Below are 27,994 nucleotides of genomic sequence, written 5' to 3' on the forward strand. Positions count from 1 at the left end.
AAAAACATCTACCGTACTCCCAATTGTTACGACTCAAAAGAATTGCCAGTTCAGATGATCTCTATGAATCTAGTAAAACCGCTTGTATTGACAAATTCAAAAAACGCAATTATCCTCTTACTATTCTGGAAAGCGCAATTACCAAAGCTGACATTCCCACCAGACAGGATTTGCTTCAACCTAAACCACAGGCACAACAAGAAACCAGATCTGTGTTCATCTCTAAATTCTCAACGAGAAGCCACCAAATCAAAAAAATTGTGTTAAGGTACTGGCCGAACTGAGTAATGAACCAGACTTTCGACACATCTTTGATTTACAACCTAGATTTGCCTACCAAAGATCTCAAAATTTGAAACAACTCTTATCCACGCCTAAAAATCTCCACACCATTGATTTTAAAGGCACCATCCCCTGCTTGAACTGCGGAAACTGCAATTCTATTATCAAGGGCAACAAGATTGCACACCCTCACAAAGGATTTCCCATAAATCTAACAGTAACAGCCACGTGTAACACTCAGAACGTCATCTACTTACTCAAATGCCCCTGTGGGCTTGTTTATGTTGGCAAGACAGAGAGAAAAATACGTATTCGACTTAATGAACACAAGAGCAACATACGTACTCATCAGACAAAATCTCCTATTGCTAACCATTTCGATCTTTTACAACATAACATTTGTCAACTACGCTTCTTGATTCTCGAACAAGTACCGATCATAAAAGGACGAAACAACACACAATATCTATTACAACGTGAAGTTTTTTGGATAAACAAACTAGATTCGATTCACCCTAAAGGACTTAATGATCGTTATGATCTTGGTTGTTTTTTGTAATGTTCTTTGATTCTCACCTGACCTTCAGTTTTCAGAATACACCTTGGTATGAAGTATATGGGTACATACACATGAGACCAGGGACCCCATAACCTTGTATTCCCTGATGTTCTACCATTGTCATTCATTTTGCTAGCCACTTATCGTATTTGATTTTACCATCAACATGTACTGTTTACTAGCATTCTTTATCCCTTCTAGGAATGTTGTGTGCTCCTGTTGACCATTGTATTACGTGCTTTGTTATCTCCTTTATTGTCTTATTGTATTGTATCACCCTGTTAACAACACACCCATACTTTTTCGCTCTGTTCCCACATTTACCCCGCACACACCTTTTACATGTTCACTCCAAATCACTTTACTTCCAGTCACATCAGCACACTGCAATTACTTATTCCGCCACGACGGCTTCACTTTCTTTTCCGTATCCTAGTTCACGTTTGTTTGTTTACTTGCGTTTTTTCCGCATCGTTGTTTTGAATACATCCTTTGACTTTTTGCATACCTCGTATCGAACCCGTACACTCTTCTCACTATTGACGTAATCTTTTGTACACAGTCGCACAGCCCCCGTTACCTTGTATCAGACTTGTATTTTCCCTTTTTGATTGGGTTCTACAGTTTTATGACGAACCTACCCGTCCTTCACACGTTGGACGACACATTGACCAGTACAAACTCACATGATTGGCTACGAGGCCTTCAGTTAACCTGATTTGCGATGACGATCACCTGATACCCTTTAAAAACTACGCGCGTTTCACAGTTTACCGACTTGCTGACATGCCGGCACTTTTGACTGCTCAGTCTCGATCGATTTGAACCTCCTAGCATCACGTAAGTGTTTTGCGTCATCCCCTACACCGCCTCGCTCTTTAATAACTGGTTTGTTCTGCGCTTACTTTGTCAATTTACACACCCCTGACCCTTTTTTCACCCGGCACCTAACTTTCATTATTACTTTTATTTTCGACTTTCATTTTTGACATTTCACGTATTGTTTGCCCATTTTTTCATTACTCTTAATTTTGATTACGCACACTTGTAACGCTCTTTCTTCACGCTATCTAACTTCGACAAACACGGCTTTATTTTTATTTTCGCATGTATTTAATTTCAAAACACCTCACTCGTTCTTCAGGATTCACCACCCACGCTTGTGATTTCAGTTCACTGTTCAAACTTTGTCACAACTTGATTCATCTGTCCATTTAATACTGTTTTGTTGAAACAACACCATCACAACCTTGCTTACATCCACGCCTGTTTCATTTATATTCAATCCGTTAATTCTGAAAGTATTGAATTATGTTTCTTGTATACTGCTCTCTAGATTGATTGACTCATTATACTATTGTATTGAGTAAAGCTGTTTCCTTGTATCCTCCCTTTATAGTGCTGCCCCTGACGAAGGGCCACATTGGCCCGAAATGCATTGGGCTACATCGAGTTATGAATCTCAATATACTCGTTTGTGATGTTTAAATTTCAGTGAAAATTATACCTTTCAAAGGAGCGACTAAATTTATGGAAATTGAATAAATCAATGAAATACAGAAAACGACCCTCGCTTGATTAATTTCTCCTTCGGAGTGCAATTCGAGTGACACGCTTCTGACCAGAACGTGCTTTCACAAATTAAGCACTGACACGCAGGAACTCCGAGCAGCCACAGAGTACTGTGCTGAGGGGGCCCCCTGCTGCTCGGGGCCCCCCGCACTGCGGGGGCTGCGGGGGCCTATGTTACGCCCCTGGACCTGAGACGCCAAATACATATATGACACCTGCAACAGCAGTCGGTCAGTCTGGGGCTAAAACATAAGCAACCTCAAGTACTTACGTGGAGCTGGGGTGCAATTCAAAGACTCATAGAGGCTGAATGACAAAAGCATTTATGAGTACCAGAAGTAATACTGCATAAATACTATCATATGTACTCCCCTTGCCGTTGTGAATTATACTAAATCACTTAATTCCCTACTAGTAAAAGTGCAAAGAGGGCATAGTCCTTTCTATTAGTACTCATTTATATAAATATTCTTAGAATAGTCCTGTTTTATTCTCATTTTATTTGTTTTGGTACCAAATCACAAAGTAAGTAAAACAATACTACAAGAGTATTATTTTCCCTACACTTACATGCCTTTGTGACCAGATCCATTACATGACCTAGGTGCCTAACTGACTGTTTAGCATTACCTTGATTTTGACCATAGAACTTAACTGCAGGAGGTTACAGTTTTGTTTCTTGTTAGTTTAGGGTGGATGTGATGAAGCGTGTTGCGTTCTTGGCATGTACACCAAATGAAGTTGAGACAAAGCCCGTTGGGGCAGTCATTGCATATTGTTTACGATTTGTGGACATGTCTTATGCGCAAGCTTTGCTGATCTCGCCAGGGTCTCACCTGGTAGTCACCACACACCACCCTCTCTTTGACGACCAATGAAAGAAAGTCCAATGAAAAAACATCTCTATTGAAGAAGCTGAACTGCGAGCATGCATGAGTTGTTTTGTATTCTGGAGTGTCGCCAATGGCCATCATGGGCCTTCTGTGAATCTTTATTGCAACGTTGTCTCCTACAACAACTCCCACTATCTTTACTCCATTCTTCTCCCTCTGCTCCTCCTGCCAAACTTCCCATCTTTACTTCCATTCATTCACCTGTACACCTAACTCCTGCACTTCACAGTATTACTCCCATCCCCTTGTGCCACCTCCTCCTTCACTACTTTTGTAATTTTCTAAAGCATAAACCAAGTATCGGCAAAGTCTGAGAACTATGCAAGGATGTAGGCAAAACATAAAAATGAAAATATATTCGTGATAATGTCATTTACTTACTTGTAATCATTTTTACTCAAGTCTTGGGGCCTGATTTAGAGTTTGGTGGACGGGTTACTCAATCATAAGTGTGGCGGATTGCCCGCCCACCTTTTTTACAAGTACACTATAGCCTACGGCGCTTGTAAAATAGCGGACAGGAAGTCAGTCATATTCCTGATGGAATAACCCATTCACCAAGCTCAAAATCTTAGTCTTCCTCGTTCCAGTCCTTTCAGACTAGAGATGAGTTTTCATCCTGAGACTGAGAACCCTATATTCCATGACTTTAAAGATTCCAAGGGCTCCAAAAAGTGCTACCAGGCCAGCCTAGAGCTACAGTGCAAGTGCGCGGGCGCACGCGCCGCGCTTTTCCGCGATTACTTTCACTTTCACGATCGTGATCACTTTCACGGCTGCACGGCCGCTTGGCATAGCCAATAGGTCTCGCTTTTGGGACCTTATAAGTATTTAGTTATGCAACTGTTGCATGGCTAAACACTTATAAGGTCCCAAAGGCGAGACCTATTGGCTATGCCAATGCTTGTTTACACAGTGGATGGCTCCTTTTCTCTTTTTATGTTAAAATTCCACCCCATTTACCAATAACACAGTACTACGGAGAAGGCTCAACTTGTCATATACCTGTGAAAGAAACCCGCGCTCAACCAAATTTGGAGTTTGAAAATGTTTATTAGCAAAATTAAAAATAGTCTGCAAGTCACAGAGCCTGGCAATAAGGGGAATCCCCTGGCACACCATGATTATAAAGTTACAACACACAGTACAGAAAGCGAACATATGTTTTCATACAGAGGGCTTTGCTGGACATCATGTGGCCAAACGTGAAACAAAAAAGCTGCGCAGGTGCAGAAACTGAAATCGTGGGATAGCACCAAGTCGGCCATCAAACTGATACAAAAATGTAAACTTTCAGAGCTGAGTGTGCTGTTTCAGAATTTCAAATTTACTATGCCAGTCATGAGAGTGAGACTTTACATGTTAGAGGTAGAGAAGCATTTGCAGTGGCTGAAATTCAAGATAGTAAAGTTCTGGGTTAGGAAGAACAGGCCAACTTGGTTTCACAACAACATCAATAGGCCTTGCACAAATCTGTGTGTGTCTTACCCACACTTTTTGATCTGTAAGTTGTGTTCTACAAACTTACATAGTCACTAATATTACTGGTTTCACAGTAAAGCACTAATAACAGGTCTGATTCCTGCTTCCACTTCACGCTTAAGCCAGCAAAAAGCAAGTCAGAAAAAACAGGAGGATGGAACGAAAAAAGTTTGGGGGAAATCACACCAAGGATGGCATATCTGAGAGTGTGTTTGTTGACTTTCATTACACTTATAAGAAGCCTTGCCATTGGTCAGCATCTTCTTTACCTTTAGGTTCTTTCAATCTTTTGTCAGAGGTGCTAGATGGAAACAACTTTCCCCATCCTTGTTAGGGAGCCAAACCCGCTGTTTCATAGACCGGCATGTGCTTTTGCCATACTGGTGGTACATCACATGAGCAGGAGCCCTATTACCTGGGGCTTATTCTTGTTTTCGATTTCGTTGCCCCCATTTCACTAACTACGCCCTCACTCGCCACCAAGGTGTCTACTGACCTTGTGCTGTGCCCATGGAGGGAGTGGGGTAAAAGGCTGAGAGCGTGAATAACAGCTCTTTCTCGTCTGTTCTCATGAGGGAGTTATGAAAGTATCTTGCATGCTTAACAATTGTAACCCTTGCTTTTGAAATTCTCTGATTTCAGCCTGTCGAGCCTTGCAAAATTTATGATACTGCTGGGTTTACTATATACCATCTTTAAGGCACATGCAAACCCTCCGCACCCCGTATCTCAGGGATCCTTCGATCCACCGCCTGGGCCCAGAGGCGGTGGGCCAGCATGCGGCCCACTTTTTTACCCCCAGGGTAGTATTTCGAGCATTATCTGAGAAGGACTTATTCCACCCATCCCATATCGATCGCTTGCAGTTGCTTCCCTGTGACTGTCAACTGGCGGCGGATTGCCACCGGGCCTGACCAGGCATGGGCAGTCTCCAAATCCTTGGTCTGTGTTCTCATCCGGCAGCGCTTTTCTCACCTTTCCCTGTTGTAGCCTGTGGTTATACCGATAAAGTGTCCTCTAATGATACCTTTAATGTTTCCCCCAATACAGAGATAGCGATCTCAGAGGTGTCATTGAGTTCCAGCAAGGTGTTCAATATCGTCAGTGTGTCTAACCGTACTTTGTCATAGGTGAGATGTTTTGTATTGAGTCGCCAGCATGAGGGAGCTGGTGATTGCCCACCGGGGTTGAATTGAAAGATGATTGGAGAATGATCGGAGAGAGCTGCCACTCCAATATATACTGATAGCATGTCCCGAGTAACCCTTGGGGTTGTGAAAAAAATAGTCAATGCGTGCGTACGTCTGCTGAGCTGCTAAGAAGAACCTGTAGTCTATTTCTGTGGGGTGTGTATGCCTCCATATATTCGTCAAACCCGCCTCGCTCATCCCTTGTCTGGTGCCTGGTGTGAGTCCCCCATCGTGTCCCGCCTGAACGCAGACCTGTCCTTTCCCGTGTCCATTGTGATGCTGAAATCTCCCCGCCACTAATTCCTTGTCTTGAGAGGATAGCAATCATCCCAGTGTGTCTCTGATTCCCTGATTCCCTGTATTAAGACATGCAACCCTAATAGTCAAACCGGAATCTCCATAAAAACCCACTCCACCTTACCCGTGAAGTGTGTAGCAAATAAAATCGTCACCTCTGCTTTCTTGGCAGCCCCGGAGGAGAAATATTGCCAGTCAAACCAGCGGGAATGTAGTCTCCACCAGCCACTCTGAAGCAGGTGGGTTTCTTGCAGCATACGGATGTTGCATTTTGAATCTTTAAGTAATGCAAGAACTGCCCGCCGCTTAGCAGGAGCATTAATGCCCAAACATTGAGGCTAAGCAGGGGCACCACCATTAATACCCATATGGGGTGACATCTGCCCAACCAGTTGCGACATAGGTCCACCCATCCTCCCGGTAGGGACGTGTGGGGTTGGAGGAAACAAGTGGGTAGTGAAAGAAGAGATGCAAAGAAGGAGGGTGCTAGAGTAATAGAAGGATAATATATCAAAAAACGTTCCCCGCCGGGTAACACTCAAAAAACAAGAATTGGGTCCAGGTCATTGGCGAACACAACCGTAGGGCAGCGCCTTCGAGGTGGAGCTCTGCCAGATGAGCCATCAATTTGACACAGAGGAGGTGTGCGGTCAAGATATCCATAACATCCGCCATCCAGTTAGTCAGGGGGAACCGGAGGACCAGTAGAGACCGATTTATTTTCTTTCATTCATCAGTAGTTACCAGTTGGATCTGTTCGGTTCCCCTCCTGCTGCAATTGCTGGAGTAGCTGCGATCGCTCCTCACGGCTGTCTGCCTCTGTAGGCTTACTCAGTGTTTTCTTCTTCCACCGAGAAGAGTGACACAAACCAAGTCCCACACTCATAGGCTCTCGGTTCAGCAACCCCAAACACACTGCATGTCGGAGGTCTGGAATATCAAGGGTGCGTATCATCCGGACCTAATCTCACCACACAAACTGGAGGCGGCAGGGGTGACTTTTTGGGCTTGTAGAGAATCCGTGAGAGGTTTGAGGGATCTGCGACTTTGTCATGTAATTGGGGAGAGGTCCTGGTAGAGCCATAACCGAATGCCCTCAAATTCAATGACTTTCAACACCAGCGTTGCTGTCATAATAAGCTCCTTCTGCCAACAGTAATGCAAGCAGGTAAGTATGTCTTGAGGTTGGCCCGGTGTTGTAGCCGGTCTCCTGGCTCGATGCGTGCAGTCGAGGACGATCTACTGGTCACTCAAGGAGGGTGCCACATGCATAAAGAGTTGGATAACAAAGTCCTCCAGACTAAGAATGGGCGAAGTTGGTGGACTACCACTACGCGGAATTCTGCAGAATTGAACAAAAACTCTGTGAACTCTGTTCCGTAACTCCGTTCCATCTCATCTCAATTAATAAAACAGAAACCTCAAATACCTTTGGTAAAACAACAAGTAACTCTATCTTTACAAGCTAAAAGGCATATAGTCATCTCTCAAAAGTGAAAATGAAAATACCGCAAGCAGTGAGAGAGGTGATGATTTAGGGGTCCTCCCTAACCTAGCACCTTGAACACAAAGAGCACGAGATTCTAGAGTGCAGTGAATATTATAGTATCCAATATCAAAACATTTCTCAAGCTCGGCTCAGCTGAGAGCTAATACTATAATATTCACTGCACTCTAGAATCTCGCACCATAATGCTTTGCTGAGCCTTTGGTTGGCATTGTATTTTTGCCCATAACTTTGCTTGGGGGGTCCTAGGAGGATGGGACCACCACAATCGTTGCGCATGATATGCTCTTTGTGTTCAAGGCATCTGCTTGGTCCTCTCCCTAGGTTAGGGGGGACCCCAAAATCATCACCTCTGTCATTGCCTGATATTTTTCAATGCTCAGTTTTGTGAATTGGTTATATGCTTTTTAGCACATGAAGGTAAAGTTCTTTTATCAAAGGAGTGTGGATGCAGTAGCTAATTCCAGAGACTTGCATGAATTCCGCGTAGTTGTAGTTAGTAAATCTCCACAACCCATGTGAAACTTCCCTCATCTCATCCCAATTAATTAAACAGAAACCTCACATACCTTTAGTAAAACAACAAGTAACTCTATATTTACATACTAAAATGCATATAGTCATCTCACAAAAGTGAAAATGAAAATATAGCAAGCAGTGAGAGAGGTGATGATTTTGGTGTCCTCCCTAACCTCGGGAGAGAACCAAGCAGATGCCTTGAACACAAAGAGCACATCATGCTGAACGATTCGGCATTATGGGACGAGATTCTAGAGTGCAGTGAATATTATAGTATCCAATATCAAAACATTCCTCAAGGGGCAGGCTGTCTCGGCTCAGCTGAGAGCTAATACTATAATATTCACTGCACTCTAGAATCTCGCCCCATAATGCTTTGCTGGGCCTTTGGTTGACATTGTATTTTGCCCATAACTTTGCTTTGTGTGGTCCTAGGTGGATGGGATCTCCACCGAATCGTTCAGCATGCTATGCTCTTTGTGTTCAATGCATCTGCTTGGTCCTCCCACTCTCATTGCCTGATATTTTTTAAAGTTCACTTTTGTGAATTGGTTATATGCTTTTTAGCATGTAAAGGTAAAGTTGTTTTATCAAAGGATTGCGGGTGCAGTAGCTAACTCCGCTACGTGGTGGAGTCAGAGTTTTTGCATGAATTCCGTGTTTTCAATGTAATGCGCAGTTAACAAATCTCTGCAACCTCTGCTAGCGGAGCGGAGTTTATTGCCCACGGTTACTCCAGACTGCCTGAAATGGCCTACATTGGGGTGCCTTTGATTCAAATGTTGGAGCGTCTGGATCTATTCTCCAGATCCTCTATCTGATATTGAAGCTCTGAATTCTGGTCACGCAGTTCCTGACGATGACCCTCCAGCTTCTTCTCCCTGTGACTTTCTTATTTTCCAGTAATGTCATACTTTGGTGCATGGCTTCAATATCCTGTCGGATCCCTTTGATATCAGAGGTAATATCACCCTTAAGCCCTGCAGAATCATTTTGCAGAGACCCACACAGCTGTTGGTAATTGGGGAGTCATCTCTGGAGGCATCCCGGTCGCAAATAGTATCCATGGATGTTTCTGGTTCCCTTACATCTGGTGCCGCCTCTGTCCTCTTCATATTGATTTTAGTAAACATGCCTTTCACTGATAGGTCTTTATTTGTCACGCAATGGGAGGTCATGACTGCATCCACAGGAGTCTTGTAGGCGCCAGCAAAGTGCCCCACTCAGACCGTGGACCTCTGTGATAATAGGATATTTCACTGTGGATATACGCCTTACACCCAGTCCTCTCCCTAGTAAATGAGGCATAGCAGTGGGGTTCTCAAGACCGTCCCCATCTCTGGCACCGCCTCAGGTATCGCTTGTCCAGGGTGACTAGCCTTCAGGTTCCACTCTGCCTCAGAAGGTCTCCCAGCTACGGGTAGATCCTGAAATTCAAAGGGTCCATCACTGCAGGGAGTCACAGGAGGTCTGTGCAGAGAAGGTTCATTCACTTGCCTCCCAGGGGTGCCACTTCCACTGCTAGATTACCATAGAGAGGAGAGAGCGGGGGGAAGCCCCACCAAGACAGGCCAGACCACCACCAGTGGATCGCAGAAGGCCTCAATCTGCTAGCCCTCGTCTTGTGTCAGTCCCTGTACTTGTAGAGGGCAGTGGGGGTCAGCTAGGCCTGGACCTCCACTTCCACTGCCCACAGCGGGCCTCTCAGTTTCCCCTTTGTTTGCTGCCCAAGCACCACACCAAGGCCCAGAACTGGAAATCCACCTGGAGCGGGTGGTCCTATTGCCATTCAGAAGTCACACCAGGTTGCCACACCGGCAAGGTCAGGTGTCCGCAGAAGGCAGCGCCCAAGCAACTCTGTAGCTCTAGGTGCCATACTTCAGTCCGCAATGGAGGGGAGGGGGTGGCCTGGCCGACAGGGCGGGCTGGCCCACTACTCACAGGCCGCAGAAGAGCGCTAATGTCGATCCACATCCCGCGTCCTCCCCCACCAGCAAGGGAGCGAAAGGAGCCGTGCAAATCAGGGTGCGCCAATTGCCTCACGGACCTCCTGCAGCTTAATCGTGGCCCGCTATGCCACTATCCAGTCCCCAGAAAGACGCCCAAATGGGGCCTCCAGCACCGCACCACCCTCGTTAATGATGGGCCCAGTCGTTGAGGGGCTGCAACCCTGGCTCCCCCCTTCGGGCACAACACGGTGGCTTCCTGCAGGTCCGGATTGCAGTCCCGCTATGGTCATCCAAACGTGTGACGGCACACCATGACTTCCCACCTCCACCGACACCGAGCACAAAGACTCACCAGCACAGCGTCCAGGGGGAGGGTAGGGGTGGACCACCATCCATCATCGGGCACGTTCCATGGGACTGGCTGGCTGGAGACGAGCTCTGATCCCTCTGCTGCCCCCTTCAGCCACCCAGCACCGGCCCTACGTGCTTCAGGGCCACGCAGCCACAAACATCGTCCAGCCATGCTCTGTCTGTCTGGAAAGTGCTGCCGCCGGGGTGCCGCTCGTATCCTGCATGCAGATCAAAGTCGATGCTGTCTTAAAAGCACTTCCTCTGCGGCTATAGCAGTGTAAGGCCTAGGCGTCCAGCGGAGCTCCGAGAGTTGCGTCTTATTCGGCCGCCATCTTTGACATGCCCTGCCTGTTGCTTTAACTTACAAATCTTTGTTCTCTAATTCCAATATTCTTGATTCCATCTTTGCTTCTTTTTAATTTCAAGCTTCCAAATATGTTTTTGTTGTTTTCCCATTGAAAAGCAATAATGCTGTGTTATCCTTCCATATGTATGGATTCTGGTTACAATGTTATGGGAATTGCCACATAGAATATAGGTTTATTTGTCTATGAGAAAACATTTTTGCCGTACATCCTGACCAGCTGAGAAAATGGCTGTCCTTGCCATGCTCAGAAATAATGCTCACTTTCAACAATTTGTGAACTATGAACTTTATTAGCGTGGACTGGGTCACTGCTTTTGAGTGAGTTACAGATTCTCAGGACAATGCCTGAGAAGGATGTTTTTAGGATTTCAAGCTTCTCAAACATTGGGATGTTCTGGTGGAGCTCTTCCAAGCTTTCAACCTATAATGATGCCAACCTCACTGACAACAAGCTTTAGAGTTTGTCAGCCAGGAAGCTGTCCACTTAGTAGGTTACGATATTCACTTTGAAAATGCAGTCGGAAGCCAACAAAGCAAGATCAGCAGTGAGGCGATGCCGTTGAATGGTTCTGTCCAGAATCTGTCAGGCTGCTCCATGTTGTGCTGCTTTTAGTGGGCTAGGAGATTCTTCGTGAGACCTGTGAGGAGGGTGTTGTGTCAATCCAGGATAGATGGTTACAGGGTCAGTTCCATTAGGTACAGGTCATGGTAAAGGATCAACTGTTTTACTTTTATCCCTCTTCTACTGTCCAATCTTCATGCTCTTATCTTTACTACCATCATATATATCCTGCCCTGCTTTCTTCTCTGTGCATATTTACCCCACTCCACCTTCTGTGCACGTTTACTTGCTTTCCTCCCCTGGACCCTTTTCTGCCTCACCCCATCTTTACTTCTTTCCTCCACTTGTTCCCCTTCTCTCCCTCTCCATATCTTTGCAGCTCAACCTCATTTGCTCAATAATTCAATTCTCCACCTCCATTCCCTTGTATCTTTGTACTATTTCAAAGTGTTCTGAAGTAGCCTAATGGTGACACAATGGCACTGTAGAAAAAGATGAAATATGTAAATACACCCTGTCCGCTGCCCTATGGATATTGCAAACTTCATTAACTCACTACACCTCCTGACGATCTGCTACAGTTGTCAAAGAAGGAATATTGGGCCAGATGTACTAAGCGGTACAAAAGGGGGTGGTGATGGACGGAGCATCAGAACCAATCAAACACTCACACCCAGTCAACAGATCTGGGTTTGATCCATCACCGTTCTTTAGCCCACTCTGCCACCCCAGTTCAGACATGGCCATATGCAAATCAGTCTGACCCTGTGCCTCATGGGAACAGTCCAGCCCGAACTGCCAAGCCATGCCTTCCCTGGACCGGAAACAAGCTTCCTAGGACCGGTTTCTGGCATTTCAGCCGTCAGGGTATGCTCAGACGTGAGTCCCTTGCTCACTTTGCCACTGTATTCAAGCAAGCCTGGCTGAAGACGGCTGAAATGCCAGAAACCGGTCCTAGGAAGCTTGTTTCCGGTCCAGGGAAGGCATGGCTTGGCAGTTCGGGCTGGACTGTTCCCATGAGGCACAGGGTCAGACTGATTTGCATATGGCCATGTCTGATCTGGGGTGGCAGAGTGGGCTAAAGAACGGTGATGGATCAAACCCAGATTTGTTGACTGGGTGTGAGTGTTTGATTGGTTCTGATGCTCCGTCCATCACCACCCCCTTTTGTACCAGATGTACTAAGCCATTATGTGGTTGCAAAACGTAAGGGTTTTGCCACTTCAAAATTACTTTTTGGTATTCACTAAACCCATTTTGCGATTTTTTTACAGGCAGGAGCGGCCGCTCGTACTGTGAAGTGGTAGGCAGGGGAACACTAAAAAAAGACAGTTAAAAAATAGATAAAATTGCACTTACCTGCTCCAATGGCCGCCGCCTTCCAATCGATCCTCCTGTCCTTGTCAGGAACCTGGTGCACACTGTGCAGGCTCCCAGCATGCAATCCCAATCGCTGCTCACTTGCTGGGAATTGGTCTGAGCGCCTCAGTTCGGCGCTCAGACATAGACTGGGGGCCTGTGTTGGTTTCTCCACCCAGCTGTACAACACAGCTAGGTCAAGAAAGGCCAAGTGGGCATGACAGTGTGGCCGGCCCTCTGGGGTTGGCTAACCATCAAATGCATTTAGCAGTGCCCACAACTCCCCCCTCCTCCTTGGTGCTGCAGCATCACTGTGGCCGTCCCCGCCCCTCCCTTGGCTTGGCTGGCAGGCAGCCTGCAGGACGCAAAATAAAATGATAATAAAAACTTTTTACTATCATTTTATTTATGTTGTTGCCTTCTGCTGGCTTTGAGCAGTGGGGGCGACGCTCCCGCACCATAACGGAGGAGCTGCCATTGACTTACTGAAGCACAGAATAGGTTTACAAATGGGTTCCAAAAGGGCGTATTTAGGTTGTCCCTTCCCAATTGTGATTTGGTATCTAATGTAATAATGTGCTGCCACCCTAATGGTCACAAACCATCAACAAGTTACAGGCACTGCAAAAAGAGGTGGGAACTCATTTGTAAAAAGGAAGGAGTCTTTTAGGAACCCTTTCCCCCTTTGTGAAAGCTCAAAAACATTTGTTGGGGAGTTGGTAGTGGTCCACAGGACAAACTTTCTTTGAAAGTTTTTTTATTTATTAAATACAATTCTGGTTCCTTTAAGGAAAACAAGCTTCATTTAAAAAAAACAAAAGTTCACTTTATTTAAAGACTGTCCCAGACATGGTGGTCTGTGGACCCTAGAAGCCCACTATCCCTGTAATAGCCTCCAAACAGAATGAATTGCAATTAGAGACCTACCTCCTTAATATTCATGAGGTAGGTCGGATTGTGACCCATATCGAATGGGAATCTAGTAAACTGACCTATTAAAAGTGGTGGCTGGTGAAGTATTAAAGTGTGGAGGCAAGAAAGCATGATTTTTGCAGCTCGAGGACAGGCTAAAGATGTTTTTCTTTGAGAATCACGCTTTTCAAGACCGTGGCATGCGCATGCGTTTTTAGCCTTACCTTAATCTGGAACAAAATAGCCTCACTCACTTAGAATAAAAGGAGTAACTTTACGCCCCACTAGTTTAACACTTTACCAACTGCCACCGTCAGTTAGCGCATATGTCAGTTCGCAAAATCAGAATCGGTTCGCAAAAAGTCAGTGCGCAATTTACAACCACTTTTTGCTTCAATTCAGGGTACATCTGGACCATGGTGTGTTCTTTCAGTAAACTCGAGCAGCGAAGGACGGATGCCTGCCTTCCTGGGAGGATGCCACCCTGTGTAATTTACACGATAAATAATGTATCAAGTGTTTAATGTTCGTAAATAATTCAGCACTGCCACCAGTCTGGCTAGACTTAAAACATGCCCAAGGTTAGTGCGATTTTGTATGTTTTTTTGTTTAATTAGCGTGCCTCTGGTCTCTCTGCGCCGGTGGATCGCTAGGAGGAAAAATACGGCGGTAGGTTGTAGTGAAAGCCGATGCTGTGAAAAATATTAAACACTTACACGAGTATGATTAAAAACCCTGGAGACATTAGAGTTCATAGTGCGCGCGCTGTATATGACGTAAACAAATTAAGCAAAGAAACGGCATTGGAAACGAGAAGGCTCCGGTGGCACCGAGCTGCTCCAGTCCGGGTTTTCGCACATGCCCCTGTAGAAAAAGCTGGTTTCTTGGATGTGAATTTCTGAATGTGTGAACTCTCCGGTCTTCGCTCTCCTTGCGGCGCGTGGGGCGGATGCGGAACGTGTTCGCGAACAGTCCTCGGTGTCCTTCCAAGCTTCGCCTTTTCGCTCGGTGGGATCGCAGGAGCCGGCAGGGGCTTGGATGCTGCAGGGCTTCCCGTGCTCTGCCTCGCTCCTTTTAACACCTAACTCCCTCCCAATAGATCTGGGGGAGGCCCTTCAACAGGCTGGCGGGGGCTAAGGCGAGGCCCCCCTCCCTTCTCTTTCTGCAGGTGCCGCTGGATGCGCGAGGTCGCTAGCGTGCAGCGCCCCATTGCTACGGTAACGGCATCTCTGCCAGATGCTGCATCTTCCGCCCCTGGACCAGAGATGCTCTTGCGGCACCGGAGGCGCTGAGCGGGCTTTTCTCGGCGCTTGGCGAGGACACGGGGGGGCTTCTGGTGTCATGGGACCCTGCCGGTCACCTTCCCCCTCGGCACGAGAATATGGGGCCCCTGCAGCACGAGGGCAACCTTGAGGTGCTGGTTCAAGCATCCGTGAGCACCAAGGACAGCGAGGAGAAGAAGCGTGTTCCGGTGCACTGCTAAATATTCCCTGCACTGCTGTCCCAAGGCACCGGGGGAGGCCTACCCTTTTCTCATTTCTCTTTCACACTCGCAACCTTCTAATTTTTTTTACCTTTCTGGTCTAAAGGCATTTGCTTGGTCTGCTCCTTTAACCCTCCCCCCCCCACCCCCCTCCCGATTTTACCTCATCAGTGGAAATTCCATTTTTTGCTCCGCTCTCCAAAAGCTGTTGGAAATAATTATTCGAAGGAGGCTCAGGTGTCGCGGAGGAAATTCATTCGGCTGGAAGGAGCGCGCGCACCGGCGCTGGGCTCCCATCGGAAGAGATATCTGGAGGTGTCCGTTATCATTTCTTCCGGGCCTCTGCTGGGATTGAAGTCAGTTCTGCAGCCTGCGCGGGAGGGTCTTCTAGAAGGAGAGAGCTTCGTTCCGTGTTTGGGGTCTGTGGAAACTCACCTTAGGGCGCAGTGGTGGACTGAGGTATGGGTCACACGGACCTCCAGGATGACATTGGCAGCACAGGCCTTCGAGGCCACCTTTCCACGCTGGTTTTAGGGGTCGCCTTGCTCCTTCTGTAACACCTCTATCCGTGGCTCTGGAAGAACACGGCAACGCGAGGTGTACTCTGCAGCCCTGGTCCAGCAGGGGTAGTCCATAGCCAGCTTCCAATAGCACGCTACGGGCCAATGTGGCTCTCCAGGTACAAGTTTCAAAGCTGAACCCAGCTGGATCTACGCGATCTACGCTCCCAGAAGCCTGTCAAGAACAACATTTACATTCCCCGCCATTCAAGGTTTCTACTTCACCTCAGGCGCCTAAAGAGCGTCTCTCTCCCTTTTTCTCCCAATAGAATCATTTATTTGTGGTATAACCCTTCACCCCCCTGTAGTAAGGGAACTCTTGAAGCCAGGGCCCGGTAGTGCCACTAATTCCCAGGCCTAAAAGAACCCTAAACACTGGTCCATATTTGTGTCCCCCCGAATACAGGTTCCTCCTTGTGTGCAAATCGGGTCTTGACTTGTGCCCCATAATCGGAGTCCCCGGAGAAGTCCTGAACCCAGGTCACCAGTTACAAATCTGGATTATGGTTTCAAAAACATCCTTGAACTTAGATCCCACTTGCCTCCATTAATGAATGATACTAAGGTTCTTTGTGAACTCAGGATCCCAGTTGCACCCCTGAACTCTGATATCAAAAGCAGTTCTGAATCCAGGATCCCACTTGCACCCCTAAATTGTGATATCAAGACACGCCTTGAAACCAGGGCTCAGTTAGGTCCCTAAATCCCAGTCATAGAAACAGCCTAGAACCCAGGTCACTTGCTGTGACTTCAAGAGCATCTCCCTTCACCCGGGTTCCGAAGTGAAACCTCTGTATCAGTCTTCATAGGAACATCACTCATCCCAGAGCCCTGGGGCATCCCCGGTTATCATTTAATAGTCTGCCCAAATCAGGCTCTTCTGAATCGCAGTCGGCAAGTCTCCTGAATCAGAGTCACCCGAAGCATCCCAGGATCCATGCCCTCTGGAACATACTTAAATCATTGTCTGAAGGACCATTCCTAATTCGCCTTCCCCATAAGAGTTCTTTAGCTTATTCCAAAGAACATCCTGACACGCTTAACACTCCACACGTGATCCCTCACATTATCATTTAACCCCAAACACAAGGCAGCCTTCCAAACCTATTCTACTCAGAGGATCAACTACCACCACTTCTATACACAAGTGTGTTGTGTCTGTGATTCTAGAGTGCTGTTCATCTGTGGCCCCCACAACAAACCTCATCACTGGCCCCCTTGAGCATCTCCTATTAACAGCCCAAGGAATTTATCACAAGGCTGATCTGCAGGAGCATGCTTCAAAGAGGGTTTACTGGAGAAATAGCAAGCGCTGACGTCCATGAGTATCCTTCATCTTGGTACCCAAGTTCATCCTTCAACTTTGGTGCCCACAAGAATCCTTTATCTGCCATCCCAGACATCGTTCATCTGTTCCTACCATTAATATTTCTTTCTCTGATCTCAATCAGCATATTTAATCTCTGGTCCCAATGAGGAACTCCCTTCCATACCTCCCATTAGAATCCTTTGTATCTGGTCCCTGTGAGGCTCTTCTTCTCTGGTCACCAGAACTACCCTTCACCTCTGGACCCCATAAGAGTCCTTGATCTCTAGCACTAAACTTGGTCCTCATGATCATACATCATTTTTTGGTACCCACAATAATTCTACTCTAAGTCCTGTGATTATCCTGCCTGTGATGTATGCCTTGTCGAAGTGCCAACCCTTAAACTTTGGGTTCCACAAGTACCCTTCATCTCTGTATCAGTGACTAACCTTCTTTTGTGGTCACTGTGAGAATTGCTCTTTTATAGTTTCAGTGAACATCCTTTTTTATGGGTCCCAGAAACACCAGAGGTCTTTGGTCTCCATTAGAGTTATTAGTTTCTAGCACCAATGAGAATCTTTCATCTGTTGTTCACATGAGAATCCTTTTTTGCTGGGCCCTGTATCCATCATCAATTTCTTGGTCCAAGGTGCTCACCCTGAAGCTTGACAGCAGAATCATTCTTTGATCACACACGACCATTCTGACCCCACAGACTTTGTTTCTGAAGTGATTTGTTCTGGAAATGCACAGGATATGATATACCCTGTGTAAATGTGGAAGTGTGCCATCTCACTGCAAACAGTACTTTGAGGCTTTTCTAATAAGGGGGCCCCATGAGCAGAGGCGCTACCCTCCAGAGAAGGACCACCACCTACCTCATTTCCCTGACCCTAGTTAAACTAGAAGCTGTCAGCCAGGAGAAGAGCAAACGGGCATCTGACCCAGGACCTGAGGATCCCTGGGGTCCGCGCTCAGGCCATGAGGGCCCTGGTGAGTCCAAAGGAGGGCGAGTGGCTCCCACTCCTTTCAGCCCTCCTAGGCCGGGAGACTCCGCTGGTGGCATGGGCCATGGAATTGGTGAACAGGCAACGTTTTCCCAGCTGACACCATCAGAGCCTCAGGTGGGGGATGATGGGGAGGAAGATGTCTTCTGCTCCTTGGCTGAAGGGGGCCAATGTCCAAGCAAGCGACAGGAGAGGTCCTTCCAGCGCCAGGATGCCATGTGGATTAGCACCAGTGTCACCTCTGATTGCTTTCTGCAGAGTTCTCCGGGCTCTGTGGGAGGGAGGAAGAGCAGCAGTGGGGGTTCCACATCAACAACTGGACATCCCTCACCTCAATCTGTCAGCCCACAGTTCTTTGCAACAACTCGACCCCTTTCGTTTGCCGGAGTGGTCGGGACACAGGGGCAGTGGGGGTCATCCATGTTTGAGACTGCACAAGCCGGGCCTAAAGAAGCTAATGCTGTTCCAGCTCCTCCAGTTGTCGTGAAGGAAGCTAGGGTGGTAGGGGTAAAAGAGGGCCCTAGGCCTCCTCAGATTAAGGAAAAACCACGCCCCCCTGATGTGAAAGAGAAGCCCAGACCTCTGGAAGTAGAGCGAGCCCAGCCCCCAGAGGTGAAAGAGAGACCACGGCCTCCAGAGGTAAAGGAGAGACCACGGCCTCCTGAGGTGAAGGAGCGTCCCCGACCTCCAGAAGTGAAGGAGCGGCCCCGACCACCTGATGTGGAGAAACCATGGACTCCTGAGGCTGAAAAACCAAGAGCTACAGAGGTTGTGAGACCGAAGTCTGCAGAGGTAAAGGATATTCTGTGGGCTCCAGAATTGAAAAAGGAGACACCCAGGCCTCCAGAGGTCAAGAAGGAGGCCCCCCGGATACCTGAGAGGCCTTCCAGAGCCTCTTTGTATGGAAAAGCACATACATTTAGGAATATTCCATGCACCTCCCAAGCAGGTTCTGTGCAATCATTTGGCCACCAAGGACCAGTGCCTTCTTTGGGCCCTACTGTCGTAGGCCAAACTCAGAGTCCTACTGCCACTGTACCTGCCCTGGCCTACATCTGTTCTGACCTCACCCAAGCTCATGGTCCAGATTCCAAGAATTCCACCTCTAACTCTGGTTTTCACACTTTTGGACAAAAGGCAACAACATTCACTCCAGGAGCCCAATCTCACCCTCCCCCTCTAATCACCCAAGCGTCGAGTCCTGAACTGAAGACATGGGCGGCGACGTGGACAGCTCAGAGTCGAACCACTGCTGTCACAGCCCAGACCACAACTCCTGCAGTTACCACCCATTCCCGTTCCCCCTGTATCACATCCCAGGCCTCAAGTGCTACCGCCACTGCACACTCTCGTTCGCCAACAGTCATAGCACAGGTCCTGCCTCCTGCAGTCGTCACCCACTCCCGTTCCCCTAGTACCCCACCACAAGCCCTGATGTCTACGGTCACAGCGCACTCACGCTCCCCTACCGTAGCAGCCAATGCCCCAACCTCTTCTGCCAGCACCCACACCCATCCCTCTACTGTAACATCCCAGACTCCTACTAATGTAACTAGGGCACAGACACCTACTCCCAGGTCACAAACTCCTACTGTTACATCTAGAGCACAGACCCCAACTACTCCAGCCAGGGCACAGACACCCACTGCCATAACTCTAGCCAGAAGTGCTGAACCGAAGCCTGCTGCTCCTATGACTGCCACAGGGAGGTCCCAGAGCCCTAAAGCCGCAAGCCAAACCCCGAAGACAAGGTCCACTGTTCCTTCTGCCACCGCACAGGCCCAGAGCCCTGAATGTAAAGATGGCAGTGAGCATGGGACCCCCACATCAGCTGGAAAAGGAGAGGTGCCCTCCCCTCATTCCTCTACGGAGAAGAGCAGCCGCATTCCGAGGCTGCCTGGCAGCGTCAAGGGCCCAAGAGTGGAACCCCAGATAATTGTGACAGAGACCCGGAGGGAGAAGGGACTCAGTGCCAAGGGCTCCAGCCGCCGCTCTTGGCATGAAAGTGAGCGGAAGGCCAAGGCGAGGGCGGCGGCAGCAGCAAGGGACAACTCCCAGTGTGAGGGCTTTATGCCTGCTCCTGTGGCCCCCAAGGCCAGCTTATCTCCTTCTTCTTGTGACCCCAAAGGCTTCCGCAAGGGTGGTAAGAGCAAGACCCTGGACAACAGCGATCTCCATGTTCTGTCGGAGGATCTGAAACGGGGAAGGGAAAGCGGTGGTGGGACTGTCCTTGGAGGTGGCGGGGGGACGCTAGAGAAGGGCAGAGCCTCCACCAGAGACCGCAAGATGCTGAAGTTTATCAGTGGAATATTTGCCAAGAACACAGCCTCGGTGGCCTCTTCACCTGTTGGGTTATGTCAAAGAGAGCTCGGAGAGGAGAGCAAGAGCACCCCTTTAAGTGAGTACTGTTTGCAACTGTAATCCTTTTTTTCTTGTTCAAAGTGTTGAATGTGCCTATTTGTACCTCGGGAGAGTTCCCTGCTAGCCGGTGACTCTGATTGGGGGGGGGGGGAGGGGAGGTGCAAGTTGTGTGACTCGATGTGTTTCGTCCAACTGGTCTTGTACAGGCGCCAGGCTACTGGGAATTCCTCCAGTTTCACAAGAGCAACTTCTTTTTTTAAAACACTGAATCAATTGTGCCTTATTTACTTTTATAATGAATCATTTCCTATTGTGAATCTTAAATATGTGACATAACCAGAATTTTCTGGCAACGAGACCGAAGGAGAACTGGTTCACTAACACTCCCTCACAACCAGGCTTTGCATGGATAGACCAACCATGCAAACTTGATATTTTAATACAGTTTTGTAAATATAAATATAGATATATGCACGCACGTTTATTTTATTTTTCTATTTATTTATTTTCAACATGTAAACTTGTATTGTGATAATAGTGCAAATGACTATTCGCTGTATGATAATAGAAAAAAGTGCAACATTTAGTTGCAGAAACTAAGTAATCAAATTACCACACGGTTCCAAATTTGTGGCCCTGAGGTCAGCGAGACTTGAAAAGGTAGTGAAATAAGTTCACCGCTGGTCATTCTTCCGTCCCCACATTCCATGGTGCACACCCCGTAGGAGAAATCGGGAATCTTGACTCAGCGTCTTAAGGCGGGAAAGTGCGAAGGAGGCCTGGTTGGTGCCAATGAACTCGGCAGGCTGTGAGCTTCCTCAGCTCAGCCAGTCACACCGGGGTGCACGCTTCTCCATGGACCATTTCTGCCACCTCAGCTGGCCGACGAACTCACAGCAGTCGTTTCCGGCTTCGAACAAGTTCTGCCCCGGTCTTTCCCCTATGACGACATCAGACGTAGCTTCCGCCGTTCTCTTGCGCAGTCTGCACTGCCTGTTTGCCGCGAGTACATGTGATTGGCCCATCGGCAGCCCTAAATAAAGGCTATTCGCAGCTGTGTTGATCATTGCTATCCGTGTACTATCTATGATATGCTTCGTTGTATTCCATAATTCATACAGGAGCATTTTCGATTTCAAAAATAGATCGCCTTGATTCGCATGTCAATAGCAAAGCAATCGTTGGTTAAAGCAAAAAAAAAAAAATAGTCCTTTTAAAAGAAAGGAGGAGCCGGGCGGCATTTGACAACACACAGAAAAACATAGGTGGAATAGGACGAAAGAAATGATTGAAGATGGGTTATAAAGCACCAGTACTGACCCAGGCTAGACAGGCCATTCTGCCACCCTGGCATTTCCCCTATAGGCTGCTGATCGGAGGGGCAGCCATCAGCACAGGATAAGCTGTCACGATCCGAGCTTGCTGCTAGTGGATGCCTCCTGCAGTCTGGCGCTGGTTTGAACATATTTGCTCAGGGCTGATTTTGATTTTATGTCCAGTCCTGTGTACTGACGTGTTTGCAGCCTTCGATTTTCAGTAAATACACCTATTGTGCAATACCTGGTCTCTTTTCCTGTGGAGCTCACCGCTGGGTGCCTTAGCATGCTAGTCAATGCTGCCAACTTTTTGCCAGTCAAAGGAACTGAGGCATTTGGAGGTGGCATGATTTGGTGAAATGTGGAAGCTGGGTCTGTTGTGGTGCAGGCTGGGAGCGGAAATAGTGTCGAATGCCCGAGCTGTGCCTGACTCTGTCCCGTCTTCATTCATTAGCTTATCGGAAAATATCCCCATTTATCATATTCATGGCACGTCCGCTACTTGCATGTGTGGGAAGCTTGTACTGCAGTCTTTGTGGAGGATCTGGCGATAGATGGGCTGTTTGAGACAGTACCCACACACACAGATCGGAAGAAAGGCAGTCTTGTTCGCCCCAACTTCCGCTGCTCAGTTAGGGTTTCCTAGATGAGATGCTTTTCAAGAAACACTTTCTCTATATTCTTTTTCAATGCGTGTACTGGGCGACTGAGACTCCTGCATCCATATCTGCTCTGCAGCCCAAGATCACTTTTACACTCTGTTCTTTGGCTGTAACTGGATATTTTCATCTACACAATCCAGAAGGTTTGTGTACTAACAACACACAAAACCACTTCTGCTAGGTAAACAGATCAGAAAACCATCCATCGTGCCAGCACCATGTGATCCAGCAGATGAAGGAGAGCCCCTGGGCATGAATGACCTTACGACTGAACCCTCCCCGCCATTTCACCCATAGGAAGCTGGTGATTATTTTTGATTCCGACCTAGCATTAGCTCTCCAAATAAACAATGTGGCAAAGGGTATAAACGTGCAGCTATATCTACTTTGGGAAATCATCCCAAACCTCCACATGTTATGTTATTGGCACTCATAACGCGCACAGCTACCCCACAGAGTGTCCCGGCCTGTGCCTAGGAGGTTGACTAACAGCTCAGGAGAACTTATCTAAAGAGAAATGTCTTCAGCTTCTTCATAAATATGTTCGGGGCACGGGGCACATGATTCGCACAGTCAAACTGACATGATTCACAAGTGCAATATCGTCTACTCTGGCCTCCTCAAAAACTCATGGTCAGACTCCAACATCTTCAGCAATGTTGAACGGGCTTTTTCTGCAGCCTGGCACGGTCAGATGGGCCATCTTGAAAAGGCCAGTGTGTAGGCTGGTTTTTTTTGGTCCCAACAGCTCACGAGAGCAAATAAAATCGTCCACACATTGTTCATTTTAAGTTGGTCCATCTGGCATTGACAGACAGCACAAACAGCCAGTTCAACGCTGGACTGAGTACCCAGGACTGAGTACCCTGACCTAGCCTAGGCTTTGAAAGTGGGACCGAATCAGCCCTGCCCTTAAGACTTCCTACTGGAGACCTGAATCACCAGCCGCAATGCTTACTTGGCGTAAAGCCTAGTAACCCTGTAGAAACTGGCACCTCCCGATGTCCCAGCCAGAGCACTACGGTCAGTGTCTGTCCAGCACTCATTCAACGGGGTGAAACATGGAGGAAGATCATTAGACATCAAAAGAAATAGACCCTGGAAAGCCTGAGATCTGAACCCAACTATGTGGGAACACTGAAGCATTCTCTTTAACTGACCTCAAGGCAGATGAGGGGTGCTGATCGAAGGATTTTGGACATGGTTATCTAGAGTGAGTTTGGGTTCTAACATCCCAAACTCACTCTAGGACTATGTTTGTCACCATCACTTAAGCACTCTGAAATATACCAGAAAGAAGCGCAGCACTGCATAAAATTCTTCAATAATTACATCTATACTCTTATGTGCTGCATCCATTTCTAGATATAACTTTCTTTGAAAAGCAGATATCTCATAAAAAATCTAATGTTCATGCGCACAGCGTTTGGGTTTTCTCAGCCTAAAATAGAAGTCATTTCTATGCTTCCTTTGTATGCTCAGCAGGTGCTTACTACAGTGGTTTAAGTATTACTGCTTTTTGGGGTAGCATAATATTTGAGGGTAAGTGATGCAAGAGGGTTTATCAAACCGCAGCAGAGGGTTTCGTGTAGCCTGAAGGACAGAGAGGGAAATCCAAGCTGGCCTAATTCTCTATTTTATTTCCTGCAGTCAATAAAATGAAACTCTTTCAGGTAGTAAACAGTAAAACCTGGTGTGAGAGCTCAGGGTGGGGTGATTTAGAGCTGCATAAAAGATCATTCATCGTTGTCATCAAATGATGGCTATATATAAAATAAAAGTGTCTTGGCGTGTTGCCTGGAGCGTCACAGCTTGCTTAGGCTTATCTAGAGGAGGGTATTTAAAAGGGATGCCAAGTTGTATGGATCGCAGGTGGGTTTCAATGCAAATTGAAGACTTGAGCAGGACTTTTCAAGAAGCTTAGACTGGGCCAGATCCTATTAAGAAATTACAATGCCTTGGCCATATTCCTCCCGTAAAGAAATTACTTCAGCTTGTAGAGTGGCCCCAATGCTGAGACCTGTGTGCTGTGCGGAAGGTAGTGGTTTAGAGGGACTTCTCTTAGGGTAACCCAGAGAGCACCCAATATTTTTGCAAGTTTGTGACCTTGATGTGCCAGGCATTGCCGGGTCTGGTGGCTGAGTGGACTAATGCGCCCACTGCAGGGGCTTTTGTTCGATCTTATGGTCACAGGTTCAAATTTCAGCGTGTCCACTCAGCCTTTCATCTATCTGAGGTCGATAAAATGAGTACCATTGAGTTGAGTAACAATAAACATCTGTTATTGAGTACCAAGATGCCTAGGGGTGAACGTAAGGTTTACAAATACAGGGTATATTGTCTGACTATACCATCAGCACAGGCTTCTTTACAAACTGCAGTGCTTCAGGATGGTCTAGAGTGGGCATGCGGGCACAGTGGGCATACAAGACTCAAGGGGAGGAATCACACTCATCTTCCTTCTGGGTCTGAGGTATTGAAGCCTGGTGTCCACCTGACCATTGTTACGGAACTCTGCCTCTTGCTTCGAATTATGTCAAATCACCTGAGTGGCTGGAGACCGGAAGGGTCTTGCTGGCTCCACCCCCTGCGCCCAAGCCCAATCCACTTCCACAAAGTGTTATAAAGAATTAGCACAATTGGGCCACCTTCGCCTCCACTTAAACTCAAGTCTTTGGGAGACCTCAGCCTAATTCCATGTAGAGTGGACTGTACCATGTCTTCGTTATGGCTGTCAGTGGAGCATTTATTGGTCATAGAAGCACTGCCAATAATGGGTATTAATATGGCCCACTTCATCATTGTACCTGCCGGATACAATGACCACCTGAGTAATTTTCATGCATAAATGAATCGATCAAGATTCTAAGCGAGGTCAGTATTGCTTTCATAATACACTAGGGATCATCAATTCAGTTACAATTAGGGCTCTCAGCTCCATGATTTATTTTTGGACTTTTCTGTTTGTAATTACACATATTTATTTTGGGGTTTGTGAAAAAATCAAGCTGCAACTAGTATATTTCTGCATATATTCAGTGGACAAATGTACATTCTAGCTTGAATACATGATGAGTTTTTATGTTAGTCCCTTATATGATAAATCAATACATGCATATGAAAACATGCACATCGCAGCTCACACACGTTCATATCTGTAACTGTTTAATCTTCTTTTGAAAACTTGTTTTAACTCTCCTAGTTGTCACTGCACATTAACATTCCTTAAAATGAGCCTTTTTCGTTATCACCACGTTTAAAAATAAATACAGACAGGAAAAGAGATGTTTTTCTGTCTTTATTTATAAAAATGTTAATCATTTAAGTATTCATTTGAAAAACATTTTTTTCCCCTAGCTTTTGGTTTTCACCACCAGTGAAGAGTAGTAATTTTCTGGCTCGTTATTCTTTCTAGTTCTTTTGTAAGATGGGGAACTGTAAAGATGTGTTTAGTTTTTTGAATGAGCGACGCTTATTTTTTAATTCAAGGTTCCTTGTCGTGGTCACAATTTGTTCATATTGAAACAGCTCATTCTGTCCAGGCGCCATTTTGTGGTGGTTACTTGTTGACGTTTTATGCTTTTTGCGTGTGCTTTATATTTCTTGTTCATTGTCCTTGGTGTGTTTATCCCAGTTCGTTCATTGCTGTTGGTGATTTTTTCAATGAGAAAGAGAGATTTAAATTGTTGACTGTGGCCCTCCTTTCGAACGTGGGTGGATGATGGTGAAACATTGGTGATTCATGGCAGCGTAGACAGCACGGGGTTGTGGCTCGAGGATGGTGGGGCCACGGCGAGTGCGGGTGAAGGTGGGGTGTCCGTGAAGAGGATGGTCAATTGGATGCTGTAGCGAGAGGGAACAATATTTTGGATAGCCATCTTGTGTGCCAATGGGCAGATAGCAGTCCTTCATCAATGACGCAAATACAGCTGCTGACCAATTAAAGCCTTGTATTCTCCTCAGAAGGCTTGTTGGATCCTGCTCACGTGTCTGCTTCGACGTTTAGGTGATCCAGCACTCTGGTAGTCTATAGATCAGTACACTGGCGTCGGACTAAAGGCAAGCACATGCCTTGGTCAAGGTTTAGAAGATTACAACGTAATATTCACACATGCACAACCTGTTTTCCCAGGATTCTGTTTCATTCTCGCAGTTGTTTTGTCTGATGAAGCGCCTGCTGGTATTAATTTAAGACTTTTGAGCTTTATGGAAACCCAGGGCCAAATTCTGTCACAAGGGTGCCTGGATTTCACAGCGGAGAACTTGCAAATTATCAGCAGCTTCTTGAATCTATCTGGATTTTCAGTGACAGCTTCGGAGGGATCCGTGCAAACGCCTCTGCACACTTTGATTGACAAGACACTTGAATGCAACACTGAATATAATTTTATGTGCATACATACAAAGGCAGAGGAAACCATCGTCCAGAGAACATTCGAGATAATACCGATAGAAACCTTTTTATCGAAATGTTTCTATGTGAAAGGTGGCAATGTCGACTCGTTCGCCTACTTAATACGCAATTTGTTTTCCACCGAGGGTTACGCAGCCACAATGCACAGAGCAGTCGGCAGCCCGTGGCATCTGAATTGTATCACCAGCGCCTTGAAACGCTGCACTCAATACGAGGGAGTGAATATACAGTGCACAGACCTTGGGCCTGAACTGGTCAGTACATGGTCATGCGCGGAACATACAGGGGCGTGGCTTCAGGGGGTGTTTGGGGTGTTCCAGACCCCTAATAAATATATTTTCTGGTAAATAGTTGGGTACAGGTGTTTTCAGTTGGGTATGGTGAGATGTCTGTCGGATTTCACCAGGACTTTTTTATATATACACAGACAAAAACACACACACACTCTCTCTGTCTCTGTTTTGAAAGTCTTCAAAAATGTTGCTTATTTTACAAAGTATTGTGATTTCTCTCACTTAGTAAGCCAACCAATTCGCATTCCCCTCCCTTTTTATTCCCCCTTAAGACCCTCGCATGCGTCCTGCTTGTGGTATAATGTATTTTAATATTATACTGTTGGGAAATCTGAAGTTCACCCCCGCCCCAATCTTACGGACCAACCTACGCCCCTGGGAACATAGCTACGAGCCCTAGGCTGCAGAGTGCCCTCCCCTCACAACCAGGTATCATGAAAGTGGTCTCTGGGAGTAAGGGTGAAAGGTACTTAGTGCACAGTTTTTGGAAATGTAATGTACACAGCCATAAATACTATTTTCCTCACAGAGGCTAGCAGTAGTGTGCAATTGTGCATAGTGCAAGGGCATGTGCAGTGTTGACTATTTAGCCATGCACTGTGCCATAGACTTGGATCCATGGAACAATTCGCTTCAGTATCAATCATACAGTGCCTACAAGTAGTTAATGTAGTGCAACAAAGTAGGTGATGCAGTATTTATACTTTCAGTGGCGTAGCAAGAGGGGGGCCGGGGGAGGGGGGCGGTCTGCCCCAGGCGGGACGAGTTTTAGGGGCGGCTCTTACAAG

General features: G+C 46.9%; 1 protein-coding gene across 7 annotated transcripts in view; it reads left to right on the plus strand.

Moving 5' to 3' along the window:
* Positions 1–27,994, plus strand: part of AGAP2 (ArfGAP with GTPase domain, ankyrin repeat and PH domain 2) — an 897,926-nt gene that overhangs the window by 259,308 nt on the left and 610,624 nt on the right. For 6 of the 7 annotated variants that reach the window (XM_085600812.1, XM_085600813.1, XM_085600814.1 and 3 more), the window contains exon 1: positions 14,743–20,558. The exons of the other annotated variant lie outside the window; for it this stretch is intronic. In XM_085600812.1, coding sequence (XP_085456938.1) covers positions 17,990–20,558 — 2,569 coding nt within the window. In that variant the 5' untranslated portion in view covers positions 14,743–17,989. Of the gene's footprint in view, positions 1–14,742; positions 20,559–27,994 lie in introns of those variants that run through there. 7 annotated transcript variants of the gene reach the window in all.

The sequence above is a fragment of the Triturus cristatus genome, chromosome 4_2 (genome assembly GCF_964204655.1).
Source record: "Triturus cristatus chromosome 4_2, aTriCri1.1, whole genome shotgun sequence".
In the NCBI taxonomy this organism is placed as follows: Eukaryota; Metazoa; Chordata; class Amphibia; order Caudata; family Salamandridae; genus Triturus; species Triturus cristatus.